At 40.4% G+C, this 22,085-nt stretch overlaps 1 protein-coding gene across 8 annotated transcripts in view; it reads left to right on the forward strand.

Annotated features, from left to right (window-relative positions):
* Positions 1–22,085, forward strand: part of TBCD (tubulin folding cofactor D) — a 129,278-nt gene that overhangs the window by 47,517 nt on the left and 59,676 nt on the right. For all 8 annotated transcript variants that reach the window (XM_088661647.1, XM_035104647.3, XM_088661646.1 and 5 more), the window contains 2 exons: positions 13,621–13,777; positions 21,262–21,319. In XM_088661647.1, the coding sequence (XP_088517773.1) occupies positions 13,621–13,777; positions 21,262–21,319 (215 nt within the window). The remainder of the gene's footprint in view (positions 1–13,620; positions 13,778–21,261; positions 21,320–22,085) is intronic.

A 22,085-nucleotide genomic window follows, 5' to 3' on the forward strand; every position in this document is an offset into this window, starting at 1 on the left:
AAAATAAATAAATAATAATAACTGGCTGCAGATTGGGCTTCCTTACTCAGCCCCATTCAGTCATGCCGTTTCTGCCTTTCCCCCCACGTGACTGTCACTGACTCTTCTCTTTCCCCTGTTTTTGGGCTGTGGGCTATCCTAGTTGTATTTTGAACACTGGGCTAGAGCCACAAGTAACACTATTGGACAGGGCAGCATGATGGAGGCTACCTGCATGACTCTCTTAACCTTCTAAGATCCAGTACCATTGCAAGTAAGACGAGAGCTCCATGTAGTACAGTCAGTGTGCAAAGTGTTTTGGCAACTATGCACAGGGGTCTCACCTCGTAGAATTGGTAATATGCTTTGTTACTTGTATACAGTTATTACATGGTAAGCTGACTAAGTGAGTACTAAATTACAAGGCTATAGCTGTGAATGAGTAAGACTAAGGGTTTTTTGTTGTTGATTTTATGATAATTTTATATGGTTTTTAGATCAGTCTACACCCAAAGTGAAGGCACGATCCATTTTGCTAACCATGCACAATGTATAATCTGAAAATTGTTTGTTTCAAATTGCATAATTTGAAAGTGTTTGTTGTTAATTGTATATGAAACTCACCCTGTGTTTTCAAAAACTGTGTTGTTTAGTAGTAGATTTTATTTTATTTTTTCAAAATCTCCTCCTTTCATGCACATTAAAGGCGCCTGCTACAGCAGTGTTTGTAAGGTGAGAGAGAGAGAGACAGTGAGAGAGAGAATGCATTTTGGTTACTGAAACAAATGAGCCAATGCTACCTTGCCTCTGTTTAGTGCAGGCATCCCCAAACTGTGGCCCTCCAGATGTTTTGGCCTACAACTCCCATGATCCCTAGTTAACAGGACCAGTGGTCGGGGAAGATGGGAATTGTAGTCCAAAACATCTGGAGGGCTGAAGTTTGGGGATGCCTGGTTTAGTGCCTAGGTGATTAGCTGTGGCAGGATGAAGATGTCCACCTGGAAGCCCATCCAAATTCCCATCCTGTTGAAAGTAATGAAATGTGGGTGGACAATACTTGCATCAGGATGCAGATGCAATCCATCTGTACTTACTATGGATGTGCATCTATATTCTGTCTCAACTAGTTACATGTAGGGCGGCCAAGAGGCGAGTAGAGAGGGTACTGATCCACAACCAGCAAAAGCACCCGACTTTCATTAAGTTTTTGTGTGATTTTTTTTTTGCAGCACTAGTTATGGGATTGGAAACGGAAACTTCACCTTAACTTAATTCCTTGTGGTCTATCACAGTGGACACTAAGGCAAAATGTGTCCTCTACTTTAAAAACAACTCAGTATGAATTGTACATTTATGTGTATATTTATGAATTCTGTATTCTATGCCGCGTCCTGATATGCCAGCCCCTGCTCATTGGCTTCTCTTACTTTGACAGATGTTCTGCACACACTTATTTAAAATTTAGCATTGTAGCCATAAGTAGTATGTGTATAGGTTTTTTAAGGCTGGTTGAAATACTTCTGAAGCTGAAGTTAATGTCCAGTACACAATTCTGTATTTGTCCACCCCACACTAGAACTGTCAAGAGGGGAAGCTGCATTTGTTCCATATGAGATCTCCCTTGGTTCCTTAATTTCTCTCCTTTACAAGTAAAAAGGTGTAAAAACAGGTCTCTGAGAAGGTTGCCACTGAAAGCTAAAACTGTAAGTTTCTTTGTCAAAATGGAACTATTCAGATCTATTCCAAGGGATTACAGGGTATTAAGGATCAAGACATCAACCGGAGGTCAGGCACCAGATAAAATGTTCAAGGATCATAGAATCCTAAAATTGTAGCATAGAGTTGGAAGGGACCCCAGGGGTCATCTAGTCAAACCCCCTGCAATACAGGAATCTCAGGTAAATGATACATGACAGTTGGCCATCTAACCTCCACTTAAAAACATCCAAGGAAGGAGAATTCACCACCTCTCATGGAAGTCTGTTCCACTGTCAAACAGCTGTTACTGTCAGAAAGTTGTTCCTTATGTGTAGTTGGAATCTCCTTTCTTGTAACGTGAAGCCATTGGTTCAGGTCCTACCCTCCAGAGCAGAAGAAAACAAGCTTGCTCCATCTTCCATGTGACAGCCCTTTAGATATTTGAAGATGACTATCATATCTCCTCTCTGTCTCCTCTTTTCCAGGCTAAACATACCTAACTCTCAACTGTTCCTGGGTTTCCAGACCCTTGATCATTTTGGTCGTCCCCCTCTGCCCACGTTCCATTTTGTCAATATCCTTCTTAACTTGTGGTATCCAGAACTGGACACAGTACACCAGGTTGGATCTGACCAAGGCAGAATAGACACTAGACTTCTGCATGGTCTTAGCAATCGCACCATCCTTTTCTAAACGGTCACAGACCGACTGTTTAATTTTCTGTTCTAGGACCTTTCCTGGTATCGATGTAAAGCTCCCCGGTCATAGGCAAGTGCAGAGTAAGAGCCAGGCAGAAGATTTAGTTCAAGCAGAAAGGGCTTGATGGTGATCATGATCTGAGGGAGCAGGAGAATAAGTAGAATGCTTGTTCTCAAAGAGAAGATGGATGGACTAATCGACTGACCTAGCCTGCTGATTCACTTGGAGAGTCAGATGACAGTAGGCTAGGAGATCTGCTACTTCTTTTCTGGTTGGAATGACAGCCTAGAGGTCTGCCTTTTCCTTAAGGTCTTGTCTTTGTGGCCTGTTAAGGACTCAAAGTGCTGGAGGTGCAGAAGGCAAGCTACTAGAGGCCCTGGTTTGAGATCCCCTACTGTGCCTTGCACAGTGTAGGCTTGTGAACCTCTCCTAATAATATAGGGTGGGATTTAACTAATGAGCCCCGCCAGTAGAAACCCATGCAAGGACTTCCTCTAGTGCAACTGTGCTTTCTCCCTTCTCATGTGCCCCATTGGCTGTGGGGGAGGGTCGAGAGAACCCCCAGAACAGCATGGGAGGAAGGAGAGGGCATTGTTTCATCATGTAAGCAGACATGTTTGTGTTAAGAGGGCATTCTGCTGAGTGAATTCCTCCCCACTGTATTGTCAGTTCCCTTCTTGTTATGCATGTGAACAATGATATGATTTGTTGTTGTTAACAATACATTCTAGCATCTACTTTCTACATAATATAAATAAATTCTAAGGTGTTTTCACAGCAGACTGGCAACTGAGAGTCCCCAGAGTTTTTAAGGTGGATATACTGTTGATAGACCCAGGTGGCGGTGTGGTTAAACCACTGAGCCTAGGGCTTGCTGATCAGAAGGTCGGCGGTTCGAATCCCTGTGACGGGGTGAGCTCCTGTTGCTTGGTCCCAGCTCCTGCCAACCTAGCAGTTCGAAAGCATGTCAACATGCAAGTAGATAAATAGGAACCGCTACAGCAGGAAGGTAAACGGCGTTTCCATGTGCTGCTCTGGTTTGCCAGAAGCGGCTTTGTCATGCTGGCCACATGACCTGGAAGCTATACGCCGGCTCCCTCGGCCAATAATGCGAGATGAGCGCGCAACCCCAGAGTCGGTCACAACTGGACCTAATGGTCAGGGGTCCCTTTACCTTTACCTTTATACTGTTGATAGACAGGTGATGGCCATTTTAAGTGTGTCCAGTTGAAATGCACTCACCAATGCACAGGTGCTTTTGGATCCAGAAGAAGGCAGAACAGGGGTGGGGCGTTTGCTTATACAGTACGTGCTCCGCCGATGCACACGGGGCTGGGAACAGAACCCCTGCACGAAATGGTCACTGCCTGTACTGTCAAGCCCACAAAAGCTTGCATGATCATCCTATCCAACAAGTACATTTTCTGGAGCCCATGCTCATAATCCCCCACATACACACACACATCCATCCATCAATCCATCCATCCATCCATCCATCCATCCTATGGTTTGATTGGGGATAGAGGTGGTAGGAGGATCTGTAGTGAACTTATAAAGATACAGTACTTGTCACTATTCAACACTGGAATGCCATTGTTCTACACCTTGCCTTTCAAAATTTCTTCATTAGCCTTACTGCAGACCACAGTTGTCAGCTCTAAGCCTGAGCATCCACTGCAGCTTTCTTTCATCCTAAGCACCTTTCCCACTGTTTACCTTCTAAAATCCTCTTGCATGTAAAAAAGGGTTGCTTGCCTCATCCTGTCAGCTTTATTAATCCTATTATCCATTTGTCCTTTTCCATTGACAAAGGACACCCCCACATTCCCCCCTCTCCCCTTTTGACTCCACATGTTGGCACACTGAATATTATTCATCAACTCCTTGCTGTAAATTTTAAATGGACTGGAGAAGGGACTGGTGTTTAGAAAATCAGTAGTTGACAATAGTAGGTCAATTCCTTTGCTCTACTGATAGTGTCTTGTTCTTGACCTCAAGATGGTTCAGTTTTTTGTTTGGGGGGGGTAGGGATATGATTGGGCAGGTGTGACTTGTGCTTGGGACCCCAAAGGACCTGATGAGGCTTGACAACCCTTGCTGTATACTCTGTAAGTTTGTCTATTTTAGTTTTCTTTGTTTCTTGCGCTGTTGAATCTGAGGGAAGCCAGGGTAGTGATGTTGGCCTCTGGGCATGATCCTAGTGCAGCAAAGAGCTTATTAAAAGCCAGCCACTCCCTGGAAGTGGTAGCTGCTAGGCAGACCTGCTCAACTGGGCTGTAGCTGAAGTAGAGCAGAATGTGCAGGTGCAGCAGGCATTGTATTAAACTGGAGGCAATAGAGTAAAATACCTGGATATGCAAGTTCAGGGAGTAGAGCCTTGGAGACAGGATGCTTCTTGTTTTCTTCACTAATGAATATAACTGGTCCTGGTCAAATTGATACTGGCAGCTGTTTTTCCATTGTTGGGGTGAATTTATTGTCCTCTCATCTAGTGTTGTATAATTATTACAAGCATGTAGACCAGTCACCTGATAGGTGACACCCATTAAAAGAAGATGAACGCAATAGTCATATTGGAGGCGATATAATTCCAGGCTTGATGCAACGCTGATTGTTATCATTGTTATTCTCCTAACAGTGCGGCACTTGAGATGAATTAATGCCAGCATATTTGGAGTGTCATTTGGAAAAGTGGTGTCTATCTTTCTTCTTCTTTTTAATCAAAGCTGCTATGCTTTAAAGTACACAGGTTCCACTATGTAGCTAAGGACCTGTATCACTTAAAACAAACTTTAGCTTCCGAGTTTGAGAAAAGGCATTCAGAATGTTTTGGTAGTACAGTATCTGTTCTTCCCAGATGTGTCTGAGAAACTGCACCCTCTCAAAGAAAGAGTATTTTCATTAGTATAAATTCTGGAGACGTGTGAAATATATTGGAAGTTCAGTTTTACAGAAAATAACATTATCACAGGCATGGGACTTCTTTAGAAGAATGTAGCCACATTTCAGCTTGTTGTCTGTTCCCATATATAATCTTGTCTAGATGGTAGTTTCTTACTCCTTCAGGAGATCCATTTTATATTACAGCATTACCTTAGATAAATAGGAGAAACTAGTTTAATAACTCGCTGTACCCCTAAACTTGCAAAAAATTTACACAATCTCTTTTTAAGTGTCCTCTCAGTTCTGTTTGCATAATTGCTGACTTTCATTTAACACCTTTTGAGACACTCTTTTGTCCTTCCTAATGACTTCTAATCTCCAAATTTGGTGGCATGTTACAAGTCAGAGCAAGTTGGCTAGATAATACCCTGAGTTACTAGGTACTGTAGTACAAAGGTTTTCTATTGGGGAAAAAAAAATACGTCTTGAGTTATCTTAAATTTTCTGACATGGAACATAAGAATTAAGTTGTGGATTACTTGTAGCTGAGGCTTACTGCTGGATGATTTGAGAATCAGTATGTTGGTCTGCTAGTGCTTTTCCTATTTAACATTAGTTAGCAGGGTGCTGTATGCTGTAAAGACACGGGATAGGATCACTGAATTTCTTAGCCATGAAACTTTGAGATGGAGTGTTAAGAGATGCTGTGTCTCTTAAGCATGATGCTAGAGATGGTCCCCACTTCTCTTGTTGACAGGCTGACCAAGAATAGGCAAAATGAATATTGAACATACAGAAAAAGAAAGCAGACTGAGATGAAAGAACCACAGGGCAGGTGATAACCAGATGTTGTTGGACTACAGCTCAGCTAGCATGAGCAGTGGTCCAAGACTATTTGACTTGCACAGCTAATGATCAGCAGACAAAACTAACCAAGTTACAATCATGTTGGTGAGGATTCTTTGCTTCCAAACTTAATTTATTCCACTTGTAATGATCAGTAAGCATTGATACACTGCACTACCTATTTATGTACCGTATATTCCGGTGTATAAGACGACTGGGCGTATAAGACGACCCCCAACTTTTCCAGCTAAAATATAGAGTTTGGGATATACTCGCCGTATTAATAAAACGACCCGGCGTATAAGACGACTCCTGACTTTTGAAAAAAATTTCCTGGGTTAAAAAGTAGTCTTATACGCAGGAATATACTGTATATGTCCTGCTCCCAATTCCTGCTAATTACGTAGATTGGTTTCTATGTTCCATGGAAGCAGTGAAAGGAGTTGTATGTTCCCCATAATTTCAGTACTTTTACAAAGAGTGGGGGTGCATTTCTGCCACTTCATTAGGATAAATATACATACAATTTTTTTGTTCAATAAACAAGGCATGTGGAAGTACATTTTGCTCATACAATCTTTTCTCTCTTTTACCACTTCTGTGAATTAGCCAACATGGCCTTTAATGGAATAGCTATGAGTTGGGAGTCTTTCCCTTGCTCCTTTTCTTTCCGTTGCACATTGTGTAAAGTTTGTCCAAGGTTCAGCACGCAAGCATAGGGGTTCCCAAATTTTGGCTTGGTCTGAATTCTCTTGAAAGGATAGCTGGTTTCTTCCCATTCCTGGGAAGCTTCTGCAGAAGGCAATAGCACTGGGATGTGTTTTTGTATTAAAAGGAAGGGAGAGCCACCTTTAGCTTCCTCCACATTCTGCCTGCAGAAAGGGAGGGTAGTTCTCTTCCATGGCCAGGGCTTTTGCTTGAAGGGAGTCACTTGTGGCTGCTGAGGAGATAAATTAATTTATGGTCCCCTGCACATGCATAAAAAGGCAGAACATTATGCCCTCTAGAAAAGCGGCCTTCCTAGATGCTAGGGGTCATAGAGCAAACCTGGAAGAGATTGTATTGTACAGGATCTGAACTAAGAATGTTTATCTGATTAGACAATCTCTCTTTTAAACAAAAAAACAAAAAACCTTTTGGCAGATTCACAGAACTTATTAAGCACAAGGAAGCACATTTAAATGTTGCTTGCTGGAGAAAGGACTTGGCTACATAGAATGCTATGGGCGGTATTCAATTAAATCCTTTGGCTAGCACCTCAATGTTCTAGAAATTCGTTGGGGATTATTGATTTTGCTTTTCCTTTCGTAGCTTTATTTAGAAAATGTTATAATGCTCATGGTTGACTGTTGTTCAGAAACTGAGTTAAAGAACACAAGGAAAGGATGCTTTTCTCATTACAGTGGTGCCTCGACTTACGAATTTAATCCATTCCGAAGGCACCTTCGTAAGTCGAAAAACGCCATTGGAAACGCGATTTCCCACAGGAATGCATTGGAAATGAAAAAATTCGTAAGTCGAAGCAACCCTATCTAAAATTCCGTAAGTCGAAAAATCCCTATCTAAAACCGCCGCGGTTTCCCCCCGGATGTTGAGACATTCGTAAGCGTGTCGCCATTACCCCCATTCGTAAGTCAAAAAATTCGGTTGTCGAGTTGTTCGTAAGTCGAGGTATCATTGTACATTAAAAAGGTCTTTCTGAACTCTATAGTGATGGGAAGGCAGAAGTTGTTTCTGTGTTTCATGGGATTCAAAGCAGAGCGTCCTATTGCAACCTGTAGTTAATGTTGTTAAGTTAAGGAGGGTGGGATAGAACAGGTGCTCATTAATACCTCTAGGCTACATGTACAGGTGACTGCATTTTTAAAAAAGAATGTGCTGAAATTCAACAGGTGAATCTGGATTCTGTCAGTTTTCCATGTACAATATATGCAACCTGCTAATCACATAACAATTCTTTTAATTTGAAAACTGGTGATTATGATAATGTTTTTGGTTATGTCAAATTGATTATGTATATCTTTACCACCACATAAAAAGTTAATGGTACTTTTTTGATTTTGATAATAAGAGTGTGAATGGTTTCGAAATGAACTGTGAATGTTTGAACAGTTGAGTTGAGTATAACATTATTTTGAGAGGATATTACAGAGAGGCTTATTCTGGGTTAAGATCGTTTTTTGGTCTGGATACCTTCCCAAGTTCAAAATAGCTAATAGCATATATCACCCAAAAGAAAAGAACCAACACATTTTTACTACACAAGCCTGGGTAAATTAATGTACATAATATACGGTATCTCAAATTTTACTTCTGTCCATCCTTCCAGCACGAAATGTGTGCATGCACACGCACATATTTTGACAGTGTCTTAGATAGAGGCAGACATTCTTCTTAGGGGGCAACAACAGAATGGACTAGTGAATAAAACTTGTATGTCATGATATGTGAGAGCCAGGCCTCCAAAGCAGCTTAATTGTTAGAGCCAGCATACCTTGCTTAGTTGCTGAATGTGTTTTGGGTTATCATAACCGCAGACTCAAAGTTTTCTCAATACTCACCCTACCTTATTTTCTTCTGATCCTTTGAACGGTCAGCTGCCCATATCCTGGTGTCAGAAATTCTGTGATACTCCTGACTAGTTATATTTGCTTAAGGCTTAAAATGCATTGCTCAGAGTACACCTACTGAAATCCTTAGAGTTGAGTTACTGGAGTTCATTCAAATCTTCTTTCATTGGTTATAGGCAATAACCATACAAAAAGTGACATGTGTTGATAAACTCTATGGCCATGTTTGGATATTTTGCTATACCATGGCTTAATGCAATGGAAATGAGCTTAGCCACCTCCCAACCTTGGGAATCTTTGCACTTTCAGTCCTGTTATCTGAAGGAAAAAAACTATGGCTGACATTAATTATGGCTATTTTAAAAGAAGCCGCCTTCAAAACATGGTTTCTGAAGCAGGCTTGTTTAAACTAACCATACTTTATATTTACCCATAGTTTCCAGTTAGGATGATGTAGGAAGCTGTGGTTTGTTAAAAGCAGAAGTGAAAGGTTCTGAATTGCCACTCTTGTCTATATGGGAGGAGAAGAGGGGAGAGGAGAGTGCTTGAGCATGGGGAAAAAATAACCATGCCACACTAAACCATTGTTTAAGGTAAGTTCCATACATGGCCTACATAATCAACAACTTTATTATGATGTGGAATTGCTTCTTGAGATGCCTAAGCTTTTCTTGAGGTACAAAACATAGTAGCTCCTGCCTGACACCTCTCATCTATGTTTCCCAAGATGAAGAATCGTGTAATGATCAATAGAGCTTTTCTTTCTACTCTTGTTAGAAAAACCAACATTTCCCCCTGGTTTTAAGTCTGAGGTGGAAAGTACAGCGTAAACAGTAATATCAGTAGCAGTAATGTTTAATCTTCACAAGAAGAAATTTACAGCAGATTTTCAAAAACTGCCTCCAGGGGCTTTTTTGTGTTCTTGTATAACCAGTTAAATCCATTTTTTCACCAGTTTATTCAACACACTTGAGAACAAGTCAAACTACATTTTTCAGGACAGTTTTAGTGCTGTCAGGTTGTTTTATTTTCTTTCAGCAAACAAAAAAGAGAATACCAAACTTTAGGTCCTGCGATGTGGTTTTTCCCATGCAGGGTAATCTTAAAAGCAGTTTCTTTGTCCTCCTTAGACTGTGTTTTTTCATCTTAGGCAATGCAATGGGTATATATATAGATGACTTATTCTTATTATTCTTATTATTATTAAATTTACATCCCACCTTTCATCCAGGGACCTGAAGGTGGCACACCCTTCCCATTTATCCTAATTTTATCCTCACAACAGCCCTGTGAGGTACTTTAAGGTGAGCAGTAGTGACTGCCCCAAGGTCGCTCAGTCCTGCCTGAGTGGGGATTTGAACCCTGGGCTCCCAGGCCATAGTGTGACACTCTAACCACTGCTCCACACTGGTAAAAATGACTTTTTCCAATGCTGAATTGGTACTAGCCCTGTTCTGTTACAATAAAGCATTATTCTCCACCAGTGCAAATAACAGATCTGTGGCAGCTAATTCTATTCATGCTTTTTCCAATTTTCTGCTATTGTCTTTCCTGCTGGTCGGAAGAGTTGGGGGAGATAACTTATCCTTGAAAGGGACTGTCTTTGCATCAAATTTTGAGTGCACTGTAATATGTTAAAAAATATTACATGTGTCGTGAAGAACTCCTCTACACTCTGTGATACCATAGGCATTAGCTGGTTCATACTTGTATGCCATATGATGTTTTTTGCAAAGGAATCTCTAAAGTTACTACAAGCTAATACCTTAAAAAACAGGACCACAGGGAATAATCCAAGAGTACAGTGATTTGTATTAATCCCCAGACATGAATGCTCGACTTAATGGTCTCAAAGTTGATAGAGAGGCTAATAAAACAAAAACAAAAAACCTTGATGTACAGTGCTTTCAAGTCTCAAAAGTGCTTCACATAGTTGCAGTCATTAGGACAGTAGTATTATCCTTTCAGTTCAGATGTGAGGACTGCGAGAGGGCAGCTTGCCCAAGGCTGTCTATTGAGATCATTGCATAGGTGGGATTCCAACCAGAGAATTTCCAGTTTGTGGCGTGAACTGCAATCCTAACTCTACCTACCTGGTAGTAAGCTCCATTGAATTTAGTAGGAAGAAGGCATTGTACAGTAGGATTGCACTGTGAAGTCTCTGAGCCACTACACCACACCACACCACACCACACCACCTCTGTGAGGAAGTTTCCAATTGTAATTGAACACATTACAAGCCTGTGTTGTGCACTTTCTATGTTTTGTGTTGTGTTGGCATCTGTCTGCCTTGAGAGACAATGGAGTGTGTCTCCGGGGGTGTGTGTGTGTTGTTGTAGGGTGGACAAACTACCCTAGAAGGGGCATGACGTGTCCCTCATCAGAATGTGTACCTCCTAAAACTGAAATATTTGAAGCTTTTGCCTCTCCCCCCCCCCTTGGCCCTCACCTGTTCACCACAGAAAGAAGGGGAAGTATAAGAGTTAAGTGACTTTTATTTCCCCTGCAGGCTGTTATTTCTGTAGGCTACAGCAGTTGATTAAATTACATACTGTTCAGTAAGCAGTATGTTTGAACTATATTACCTGACTGGCAGATGCCAAGAGAAAGCCTTGTAGGGAAACCTGTGCGGTTGGTAGGTTTTGGCAGCGGACCATTGGAACTGTGTGAAAGGTTTAATTTAGAAGCTTCCTCAGCCTCGCCAAAAAAGAAGAAGAAAAGTAAAACTGTAAGACCGTAGGGTTGCTGTTTAGTGTATTGCTGTTGTCTTGTATAGTCCTTAGTTTCATTGTGTTACACACCCTTTATATAATTTCAACCTTTTGTGCATGATTCCTTAAAATTAGAATGAAATACAGGAGGTGGTTTGAAAGCCAGTTATTACATTGATGCTTTTTTTTATTGCTATCTTAATTCCTCTTTGGAAACTTCAGAATTATTTGCCACAGTGGTTTCTGTTTTTGTTTTCCTGGAAGGGAGTTCCATGGTTCAGCTTTCTTCAAGTGAGGTACAGATACTGGTTCTGAAGGTATCATGATACAGCCTCCTTATTTTTGGCAGAATTTCCTGATCCAGCAGCTCCAGAACAGTTGTAGGAAATCCATGGACCATATTCTGCCCACCAGGCTGTTGCAAGTAGCCCACCAGCCCCTGGCAAGATTGGGTGCCTCTTCTCCCCATCTCAGCATTGGGCTGAGAAGAGAGATTTGAACCTCAGCACAGTAATGGGCAATATGAAATGCCTTCTTTGGTCTGCCCTGAGTCAGCTTCAGATCAGGCTCATTATAAAGCAGTTTTGCACATTGAACTGATAAATAATAATAAGCATATGCTTTTGAGGAAAGGAGAAGTTACCAGTTTGATTTGATGAGAAAATTTGAACAGATACTTAACTTGCATTAAAATGAACGAGATCCAAAAGTATTTAACTTTGGCGAAACTGTGCAGTACATGTGTCTAGCAACTATTACTTAGAGCAGGAATGGGGAACTGGATGTGGATTGTAGGCCTGAGCATTATCTCCCCCACGCTTACAGACCATGTCACCTTTTTTGCTTGTATGGCTCTTGTACAAACAATCAATTGATCTTTACATTTTTACACTTCCAATCAGCTCATTGGTGGTGTCTGCAACCCCCCCCCCAACCTTTTGGTTTGGCCAAGTCTCGCCAACACCAGTAGAAGGTGTAGAAGCGGGTCAAGTACAGAATATGCCAACTCTGCATCTCAAGAGGGAGCAAGATACACTCTGCTTGAGGAAGGGAGTTAAGTAAAGCCCCTCTTGCGCAATAAAACTAGACAGATGATAGGCTAGAAAGAAAGGTTCTTCAGTCACACTTTAATCTTAAATGTTATTATAGCATTAGAATGTTATCTGTTTTGAGATAACTGTAAATTTTGTTTGAATCATTTAATTAGTAAAAACATAGCATGCAGCCCAATCTACTGCATGTTAACAGACAAGGAAGGGCCACTGAGTTCAGTGGGGCTCACTCCCAAGGACTTCTGAGTAATCATGCTTAGGTTTGCAATGCAAAAGGCTCTTAACTCTTGTATGGACAGCTGTGGGAATCAGAAATACCAAGCTCAGTTGAATGCCATTAACTTCATTTTAGTAGCATTTACATGAATTTGGCAGGTTTCAATATATGGTGGATAGAATATATTGTGTGTCTATTCTGAAATGAGGCCCCATAAATGTAAACAAAACACAAGAAAAAGCATCCAGATATCACAATAAACAATGGTTTATCGTGATGTCTGAATGCAGCCACTGAGTCAATTCTTGGGTAATCTAGACTTCTGAGATTAGGTTTTCTGATTGTTTTAATGATTTTTCTTGTTTTGGCCTTCATTGAAATACTACCTTTGTAAAGAATAGAAACTCGAAGCATATTGTCCCCTGAAGGTGTAGTTGTTTTCCATCCAGGTCTGAGCTGCCTTGTAGAAAGCCCATGTACTGCTAGCTGAGCTTCCCTGCTATTCTACATCAGTACTCATGCAGACCTTTTAAATATAGGAAAAATAGGCTCAGGAAAGCTCCCCTATCCCTTGCAGCAACGCTTGGCATTTCTCAATTAGAAAACAAAAACAACGCAATTTTATTTCAATGATTTTGTGCATTTCATCACTTCCAGTACCTGAATGAGCGTTTTCCACTTTTTGAGGTGTTTGTTGCTGCAGTTTTTGTTTAAGTTTCTCTCTAATAGCAAGGCAGTTCTTCACACCTTCTTCCTCCATTTTGTTTGTACTGTCCCTCCCCACTGATGCAGGATGAGGCTACAGGGAACAAAAGCATCTCAGATAGAGCTTGTTCCTTTGCTACAGAACTGTCACCACCTGCACAAATCCTTCACCAACTGTCCTTATTCCTCTTCTAATACAAGTATTTCATTGAATGACTTCCATGCAGTTTATTTTTTCTTATTTCAAAAATTCTCCACAGTTGTTCCTGTGATTTTAAGAGGACTGAGCTACGATGAGAAGCGAGGAGCTTGCAGTGTCGGCTCTAATGTTCGGGATTCTGCTTGTTATGTATGTTGGGCTTTTGCTCGTGCCTATGACCCCTTAGAACTGAGACCATTTGTCAATCAGATTTCAAGGTAAGTTACTACAGTACAGTGAAATGCTTGGTTTATGTGTTTCATATAGATGGGGGGTGGGGCAGATTTCAGAAAATGAACTATGGAATAAATTTGCATTTCAGTGGTGCTTACAAGTCAATACAGTATAAACAAAAACAGTCCCCTACCACTTTCAAAATAATTTGGTAAAGCTGGAACCTGTTATTGTTACATGTCTGTCTCAGAAATAATTTTATTCTACCATTGAATGAATTTATCTAGTCTGCTCTACTTGTTGTTGTTGTTTTAAGTTGTCTTTTGGGTTTATGCGTATGGTGTTTTAACTTGGTATTGTATTATATTTGGGGGGCAGTTGTTTTATTTTTCCTTACCTTTGTATACTGCTCTGGTATCTTTGTAGATGAAAAGTTACCTAGGAAGCATTTGTAATAAATAAATGATATTCTTCTGGGGGCAAATTTTAAAAGTTTTTGCTCATGCACGTCAACTATGTGAGAAACATCGTTTTTTGCTTATTTTGAATGCTTAAAGAAAAATTCACCCCAAGCAATCTTAGCTGAATAAATGTCACAAGATCTCCAATCAATGGAACATGTGTTTACACAGTTGTTATGTAATCAATTTTTTAGCCTGAGTCTAAAGATATTGGTGGCAACTTGGTGTTTAGCTACAAATCTTCCATCTTGGCAGTGCACTAGTTGAAAATACTTCAACATCCTATTTCTGAGAAATACATTTCTTCTAATGAGGCCCTAAAGCTGTGTGTTTATCTGTCTTTTCCTCTTGGAATAATGTAGTGTGGGAGCAATGAAGCTCTATGCTGAGAATCAGGAACTTTCACAGGATGACACACAGTTTCACCTGTATTAGCACACCTTGGTTTACGGCCAGTAACAGTAATCTTATGCCTTTGCTTTCTTGTCTCTTCAGTTCTAACTTTAGGTGTGTCACTCTTTCTGACTGAGAAGAGTCATATATTTAGCCAGAAACAAATTCTGCTACCTTTCAAAATTGAATAATTCGGTATCTTGAAATAGGCTGAACTTCATCGTTGTATAGTTTGCATGTAACTCTCTCAGAAAGTAAACTTAAGGGATATAGGCATGGAGATGGGCTTACGGTAATTTATGCAGTTATTGATCTCTTGTGTCCCTTCAAGATTTTGCAACATATTAATCTTGCAAACGTCCTCATGCTATCTTGCCTTAGCTATTAATTGGAAGAAATATCGCAGTGCACATCAAGTCATAGAATAGTACACCTGCAATTTTTAATTTGCTGCTCATGTACAGTATGCAATATTTGATGGAAATAATGCTTTCATGGTTACAAGATGTGATCTTCTTGGACTTCGCATTCTGTGGCAGCAGTTCTGTCACAGTAAGCCGCTGTTGCTTCATTTCTCCCCTAGGGTGAGCAGCAGCAACAAACCACAATCCCTGGTTTAGCATACACTGGAACCAGGGATTTGAAGCCAAGGTTTGTTGGAGCAAAACGAATAATGAATCCTCAGTCTGGGCATATCCCTAAGCCAGGATCATGTACTGTTGCTCCTACTTGCACTCGGGCAAGAACAAAGTGTTTCTGATCTCTGTACTTGTGGTAAACCATAAACTTTAGTTTACTGTGACATGTGAACTTTCCACATGTCTTGCATTTCCTTGTCTGTTTGTTAATGTGTACACAAATGCAGGTAGGTTGTCTGTTAAATCCAGAATCATCATTCTGGTATAGTTTGAAAAAGAGAGGTCTATTTTCACAGCCTTGACTCTGACCTCTGGAGCCTAGGACTGAGATTTTCTAACCTGTGGGACTAGTGGGAAGGTCATCTTAAACCTCTTTCTAGATTTTGTTTTGTATTTTTGCCATGTTAATTTTGTTTAAGAGAGGAGTCCAAGCTGAGTGCATACATTTAAAAGTGGTTCCTAATGAACCAGTCCTATTTCAGTATGGTAGATTATATGTTAATCCACAGTGGAATGGTTAACAACCTTTTTAAACATTTGAAGGGTTTCGGAATTTGTGCAAATAATCAGATGATTACATTTACAGTATTAGCATAGAGAGACCATATTTCTTTTCTTTTTCCCCAGACCACATTCAGATTACAGTGCAATTAATACACTGTGCTTTACTGTGAATGATCAGTCTGCTGGTGCATGCTGCAGAATTGCTCCCACTTTGTTCCTTCCCAGGCGCAAGCAGAAGCATCAAACCACAAGCTATGGTTTAAACTACCTGGAGTAGCAGTTTGTTTCTTTTTAAACAAGCCATGATTGGGAAGCCAGGTGCAAACCTTGGCATCCACTTGTGGCTTGTTTGCAGAAAAATAAATCGCAAACATAAGTTTGGACGACCCAGCAACCTAGTTTACGGCTTGTTTCCTGGCAGAGCAGTAATGAGGAAGAAGTGAAGTACCTGTGATTTCAGTAGTGTGCACCAGTTTGCTATTCATTCTCATTCCACCAACATTTATTTTTACTGGTCTAATATGATGTGCAAACCAGGGCACTGTCTCTGATGCTGTGATTCTTGCTTCGCAGCAGGTTGGACTCAGGGCCCCTTCCAGCTCTACAGTTCTATGATTCTATGATCTCAGGTTAAGCACCTGTGACAGTGTTGAGCTTCCCATTTAGAGGGCCCAGAGTGTCTGGTTTAGTCTGTTTCAGAAAATTAAAAACAAAGAAATCAAGGAAAATCTAAAAGTAAACTCCAGCCCTGTTCTTTCTCAGGCTGGGTTATAGAATGCTTTGAAAACAGCATTGAGGGGGATTTCCATTTGGGTTGGTAGTGCCTATAATAATAATTATTATCTGTAAAATGAGAAACTTTACTCACTGAAGGTCAAACAGTACTAGAACATACATAATGTTTTAAAAGGGAATTGTAGACATGTAAAATTCAGAAATGCTGCTTTCCCCAGTCTGGTGCCTTCCAGTTGTTTTGGTTAATCAATTTAGGCTGTTCCTTATAATCATGCCCTAATTGAAAATCAGCATCTTTTCACTAAGCAGTTGTATACAAAATAGCATTATGTTTTTTGAAATGTTCCTGCGCAGGAAGCTATGTTTGTTGTATGCTGGGTTTCTATAAATCTTAAAAGATCCTTAAAAATTATGTTCAGTTGAATCACTAGATAATTATATAGTTGTATTGCTGATGAAAATGAAAAGGAGGTCTACTGTTGTGAAGACATGAATGCTCTTCCTTTACTTATGCTTGAGAACAGCACTAACCCGCAGCTCAGAAGAAATTGATGACACTGTGGGAGTGCAGGCAGTTTAGTCTTCCCTGGAGTACTGCCTGGTGAGAAGAAAAGAAAGGTGTGGCTCTTAGGTAAATGGAGCCACTTGACTCTGGGGCAAGATTAGCCTGCAGAATCAGGAAATATGAATATTGCTCAGAGCTACATCTTGTGCTCTGATGAAATGTTGAGAATAACCTGTACATGAGGAGTATGTTTTGTTGTCTGACAAGTTTATGCTAAAAGTAATATCTGTTACATATTGGGTAACATATTTGCGCACTCAGACTCCATTTTTCACAACTGTGTGTCTGGCTTTTGTTGCAAAAATAGGATTTGTGGCAGTAGTTCAGTGAGGCCTATTAACATTGCGTCTCTTCTTGCCTACTCATAGTTCTGTCATAATGACTTTGGCATTGTTTTTGACCCCCGTGGCTCCTTTGTACACCCAAATTAGCAAACCTTTAAACATCATGACTGTTCTCCAAGAGCAAATGAGGGCAAGTGTGCTTCCACTTGACAAACTGTAATGTGAGTGGTTACCAACAGAGAACCTTCTGTTCAAGAGTTAATATCAGAAATTACTGTGTTAATACTTGCTGTAACTGATTGTGAGTTTGGTGCCCAACAGGATTGCTCTTTTTCAAGGGCTTCGACCAGCATGATACCTTTTAAAAAAAAACCTACCCTTCCAAAACCACTTTCACTATTTAGAGCTCAAAATTAAGACTGGCTGGTTGCCAGCATTGAACCTGAACATTTTATTGCTGCATAGACTGAGAAGCAACATGTGCATCTCCCTGATGCTAATGTACACTTCCAGGATAATATGAATGGTGCTAAATGAATGGTCAGGGGATCAAGCAGGCCAGCTCCCTCTTTCTCCCTGACACTCTTCATCTGTCATCTTTGGCATTTCAGGGCTCAGCTGCCCTTAACCATAAAACTAAACACATTCATCCAGTGCTTTACCAGCTGCACTGCCTCCCGGTGGACTACAGGATCAGGTTTAAGGTGCTGGTTTTGACCTTTAAAGCCCTATGCGGCTTGGGACCCTCGTACCTACGGGACCCCCTCTCCTGGTATGCCCTGCGGAGGACCTTAAGGTCCACAAACAACAATATTCTGGAGATCCCGAGCCATAAGGTGGCTAGATTGGCCTCAACTAGGGCCTGGGCCTTTTCAGTATTGGCCCCAAGTTGGTGGAACGCTCTTTCATAGGAGACCAGGGCCCTGCGGAATTTGTCATCTTTCTGCAGGGCCTGCAAGACAGAGCTGTTCCGCCTGGCCTTTGGGTTGGATTCAGTCTGACCCCTGTGTTTTCCTGCCTCATGGTTTGGATTTATGGACTACTTTAAATGAGGCTGCATTTTAAAGTTTAAATTTTAATATTGTATTTTAATCTGTATTTTAATTACAGCAATTCTTTTCTTTTCTTTTATGTCTTATTGCAATTTTATTGGTGTTAGCCGCCCTGAGCCCAGTTTTGACTGGGGAGGGTTGGGTATAAATAAAAATTTCTTTATTTCTTTATTATAGAATAATCAAATATACTCCTTTCCATAAATATATATCCTACTGTTCTTCTCAAACCAAGTCCATATAATAGAAACAGCCGTAATTCCTAAAAAGAGGAAATAACCTTCACTGAAACCACAGAAAAGCAGTAAATATAAAACCCAGCTATCCCAAGTGTGTTTTTTGTTGTTTTTGTTTTTGGAAAAGCCATGTGTTTGCCTAAACACCTGTGTCAGAGTCATGTAAGTCTCCTTGGGCTGGGCATTTCTTAAGACTCACGCTACCACAGAGAAGGTTCTGCAACTTGTGGACACCCACACAGCACATAAGTTCTTCTCAGCAGGGAAGATAGAAATGTTTCTCACTTCCTTCTCTTTGTGCAGCAGGGCAGTGCCTGGCTTGGAAAATCACACCTAGTCCTGCCTCTTCTTTTGTCAGAATAGCAGAGGTGAAGGAAGTAGGGGGACAGGACCGAAACTTTCAGTTGCTTGCCCTGCCCTGCCCTGCCCTGCCCTTTAAACCTGTTGGGGCTTAAATACTGTATACAAAATGGAAACAGTGACACCAACTTTTGTTTAGTGAAATGGTGTGCAACTAAACAGATTGCAATGGAAAGTGGACAGATATTTCCTGGCTTTGAACGTTACTGTGTTCAGTAGCAGTGGCACCTAATTTACAAGCTAGAAGGCTATAGCTAACTTTCATATATAATTTTTATGAAATAATCTGCATCATCATGTACAAGCTCCTTGCCGGCTGAACTTTTGAACTACATTAGATACCCAAGTATTTAGCTTCACAGTATGAACCCAAATGTCCATGACTTTTTGCCCACTGTGTTCCATCCAATAGTCATAGTACTATGAGCTCCAGGATCTTGATTTAGTGAAATTTAAGATGGCTGTCTTAGATTTACTTCCGTATCCATGAAAATTAGATTTGTTGGAAAAAACAATTTTTCAGTAATATGATACTTACACACAAACAGCATTCATTGCCAACCCTCATTGTGGAGGTTTCAGTATACCTTTTTTGTCTCTTGAGTTATACAAAGCAAATATAATGTCATAACAAAAGTTTTAATATGCTTTAGGATACTACATAAGAAGTATCATTGACACTTGAAAGAGTGAGCCATTCTTTGCCATACCTGTTGGAAATCAGATGCAATTAACTCCTGATATGTCAAAACATGTTTTATTCCTTTCTTGTGAAAGAAGTCCCACTTTGGCTGTTCCATTATGTTGGGAAATCCTGGTGGAGTCTCATGTAAACTCCCTTAATGGAAGGGAGGCGATAGCTTAATCAGATGCTGTAAGCATGGGTTCAAGGTGTATTTGCTCATCAGTGCACCACAGTGCCTTCCCTGCGTGACTATGAGCCTTCTGCCTGGTGTTGTGGAGAATCCACCTCCCCTTCTTGCCCCTAATTATAGTACCTGCTTAATGACCAAGTGCCAGTTTTGACTTAATTGACAATACAAAAGATAACATAGTACTTTTGCCACAACAGGCAGAAACCTAGTTCTCTCCCTCAATATTTGAAGAACTGGTAAAAAAGATTTCTTGGCTCTGTTAACCAGCATCTAAAATAGGACCTAATGGGTTGGTGGTGATGGCAAACTACAAATTGTCACTTCTCTGCATCTGGGCCTCCTTTCATGATGCACCAAAGGCAGGCTAGAAACTATTTGGTCTAGTTTACTCAATGGAACACTTGCCTACCTTGCTATAAGCTGCATGTTGTGGGTCCACAGAGGGTTGGGATGTCCTAGCTGCCCTGGTGATGAGCCCTCAGATCAGGTTGCCTCTGGCCATGTCACTTGTGAACATCTCCCTGCCCCACACTGCAGGTACAAAGGGGAGTTTCCGTCCAGCCAGAGGGAGATTAAGTATGCTTGCCAAGGTTATATGTTGTACTGCGTTGTAGAATAGATCCTGCTAATTACATTGTGGCCCATTTCTTCATTGCTGCTGTAGTGTGCCTTAAACTATGTACTGAGATTCGTATATCCAGACAGATCTCAGTCAAATAGTGGTGGTGCCCCCCGAATACGGAAAATACAGAATACAGAAAATATTCTTCCAAGGAACTTTAAGTACCCCTTTTCTACATAAAACTGTAGCCTCTGGGTTTTATACAGCTAAGTAATACTCAAGAGTAGACCTATCAATATTAATGAACCTACGTTAACATTAAGTTAGTCATGTCCATTAACTTCAGTGTATCTACGCTGCATAGGAGTAGCATTGGATACAACACTTAAGTGGTGTACTGTACAGTATGGCTACAAAGGATACAATAATGAAAAATGAACCAGAAGATTTTAAAAAACTTGCTCAAAATGTCTGCTAAATGAAAATGAAAGGTTCAACAGAGAAGGGGACCTGCCTGATCTCAGCTACTCATGATAATGAATGCCTGAGAGTTAAAAAAAAATACAGTGGTACCCCTACTTACGAATTTAATGCGTTCCGAATGCACATTTGTAAGTCGAAAAAATTGTAAGTCAAATCCCATAGGAATGCATTGGGAGAAAAAATTCGTAAGTAGGAGCAACCCTATCTAGAAATTCGTAAGTAGAAAAAATCCTATCTAAACCGCATCCAAGATGGCGGACGGAGCTCCATTCGTAAGTAGAAAGTAGTAAGTAGAGTTATTTGTAAGTAGAGGTACCACTGTACATTGAAATTCTTACGATTGTCAATTATTCTTACATATTCCTTCTTTCTGTCTTCAGTGCCCTGGTTATAACTGCTATATTTGACCGTGATATTAATTGCAGAAGAGCTGCCTCGGTAAGTTGTGAGTTTACAATATGTTCTAAATGTTTCTGATACTTTGAGCCGTGCAGTCTACTGGTAGGAAGCTTTTCCTAACATGCAATATCAGTTTGTTAAAGGTTTTATATACGGTAATTACTTTCCAATAGGAAAGAAATCCCCCCCTTTAAAAAAAAATCTGTCTGTCAGGTTGTAGCTTAACTCAGGTTCTGAGTGTATAAATCTTAAGATGATTGCTAGTTTAAATATTTTAGTATATCTGGATTATATGGACTTTTATGTTTCCAGGATTGAAATAAGCTGCCCACATTTGGCCTGTGCAGGCGTTCTGCATTTTAAAGCTGTTTTTCTATCTTTCCTACATGGCTGCCATACGTAACATAAATTTATTTGTATGCTGCCTTTCCACAGTTCAAACCATCCTCAAGGCAGATCACAACATTAGGGGAATACAAAACTACAGCATAACAAAAGTAGTCATGAACAATAAATACAATCTTCAGAAATACACAACCAAACTGAACAATCTCCACATAAATCTCAACAAGATCGAAAATAGCTTGAGGACCAGAGACCTTAATTGAATAAATCAGACTTCAGCATTCTAATCGTACATATTCTTCCAAGATGGCTTATGCTGCAATCATAGCTGCAGGCTAACACTGCACACAGACTGTCTTTCATGTCCAACCCTACTGGCACTCCTTTTTGCAACAAAGAATTGTATGAGATTGAAAACTTGTAACACTTATAAATATATTCTGTGAGATTGAAAACTCAA

Source organism: Zootoca vivipara, chromosome 2 (assembly GCF_965207765.1).
Source record: "Zootoca vivipara chromosome 2, rZooViv2.hap1.1, whole genome shotgun sequence".
NCBI classification, from domain to species: domain Eukaryota; kingdom Metazoa; phylum Chordata; class Lepidosauria; order Squamata; family Lacertidae; genus Zootoca; species Zootoca vivipara.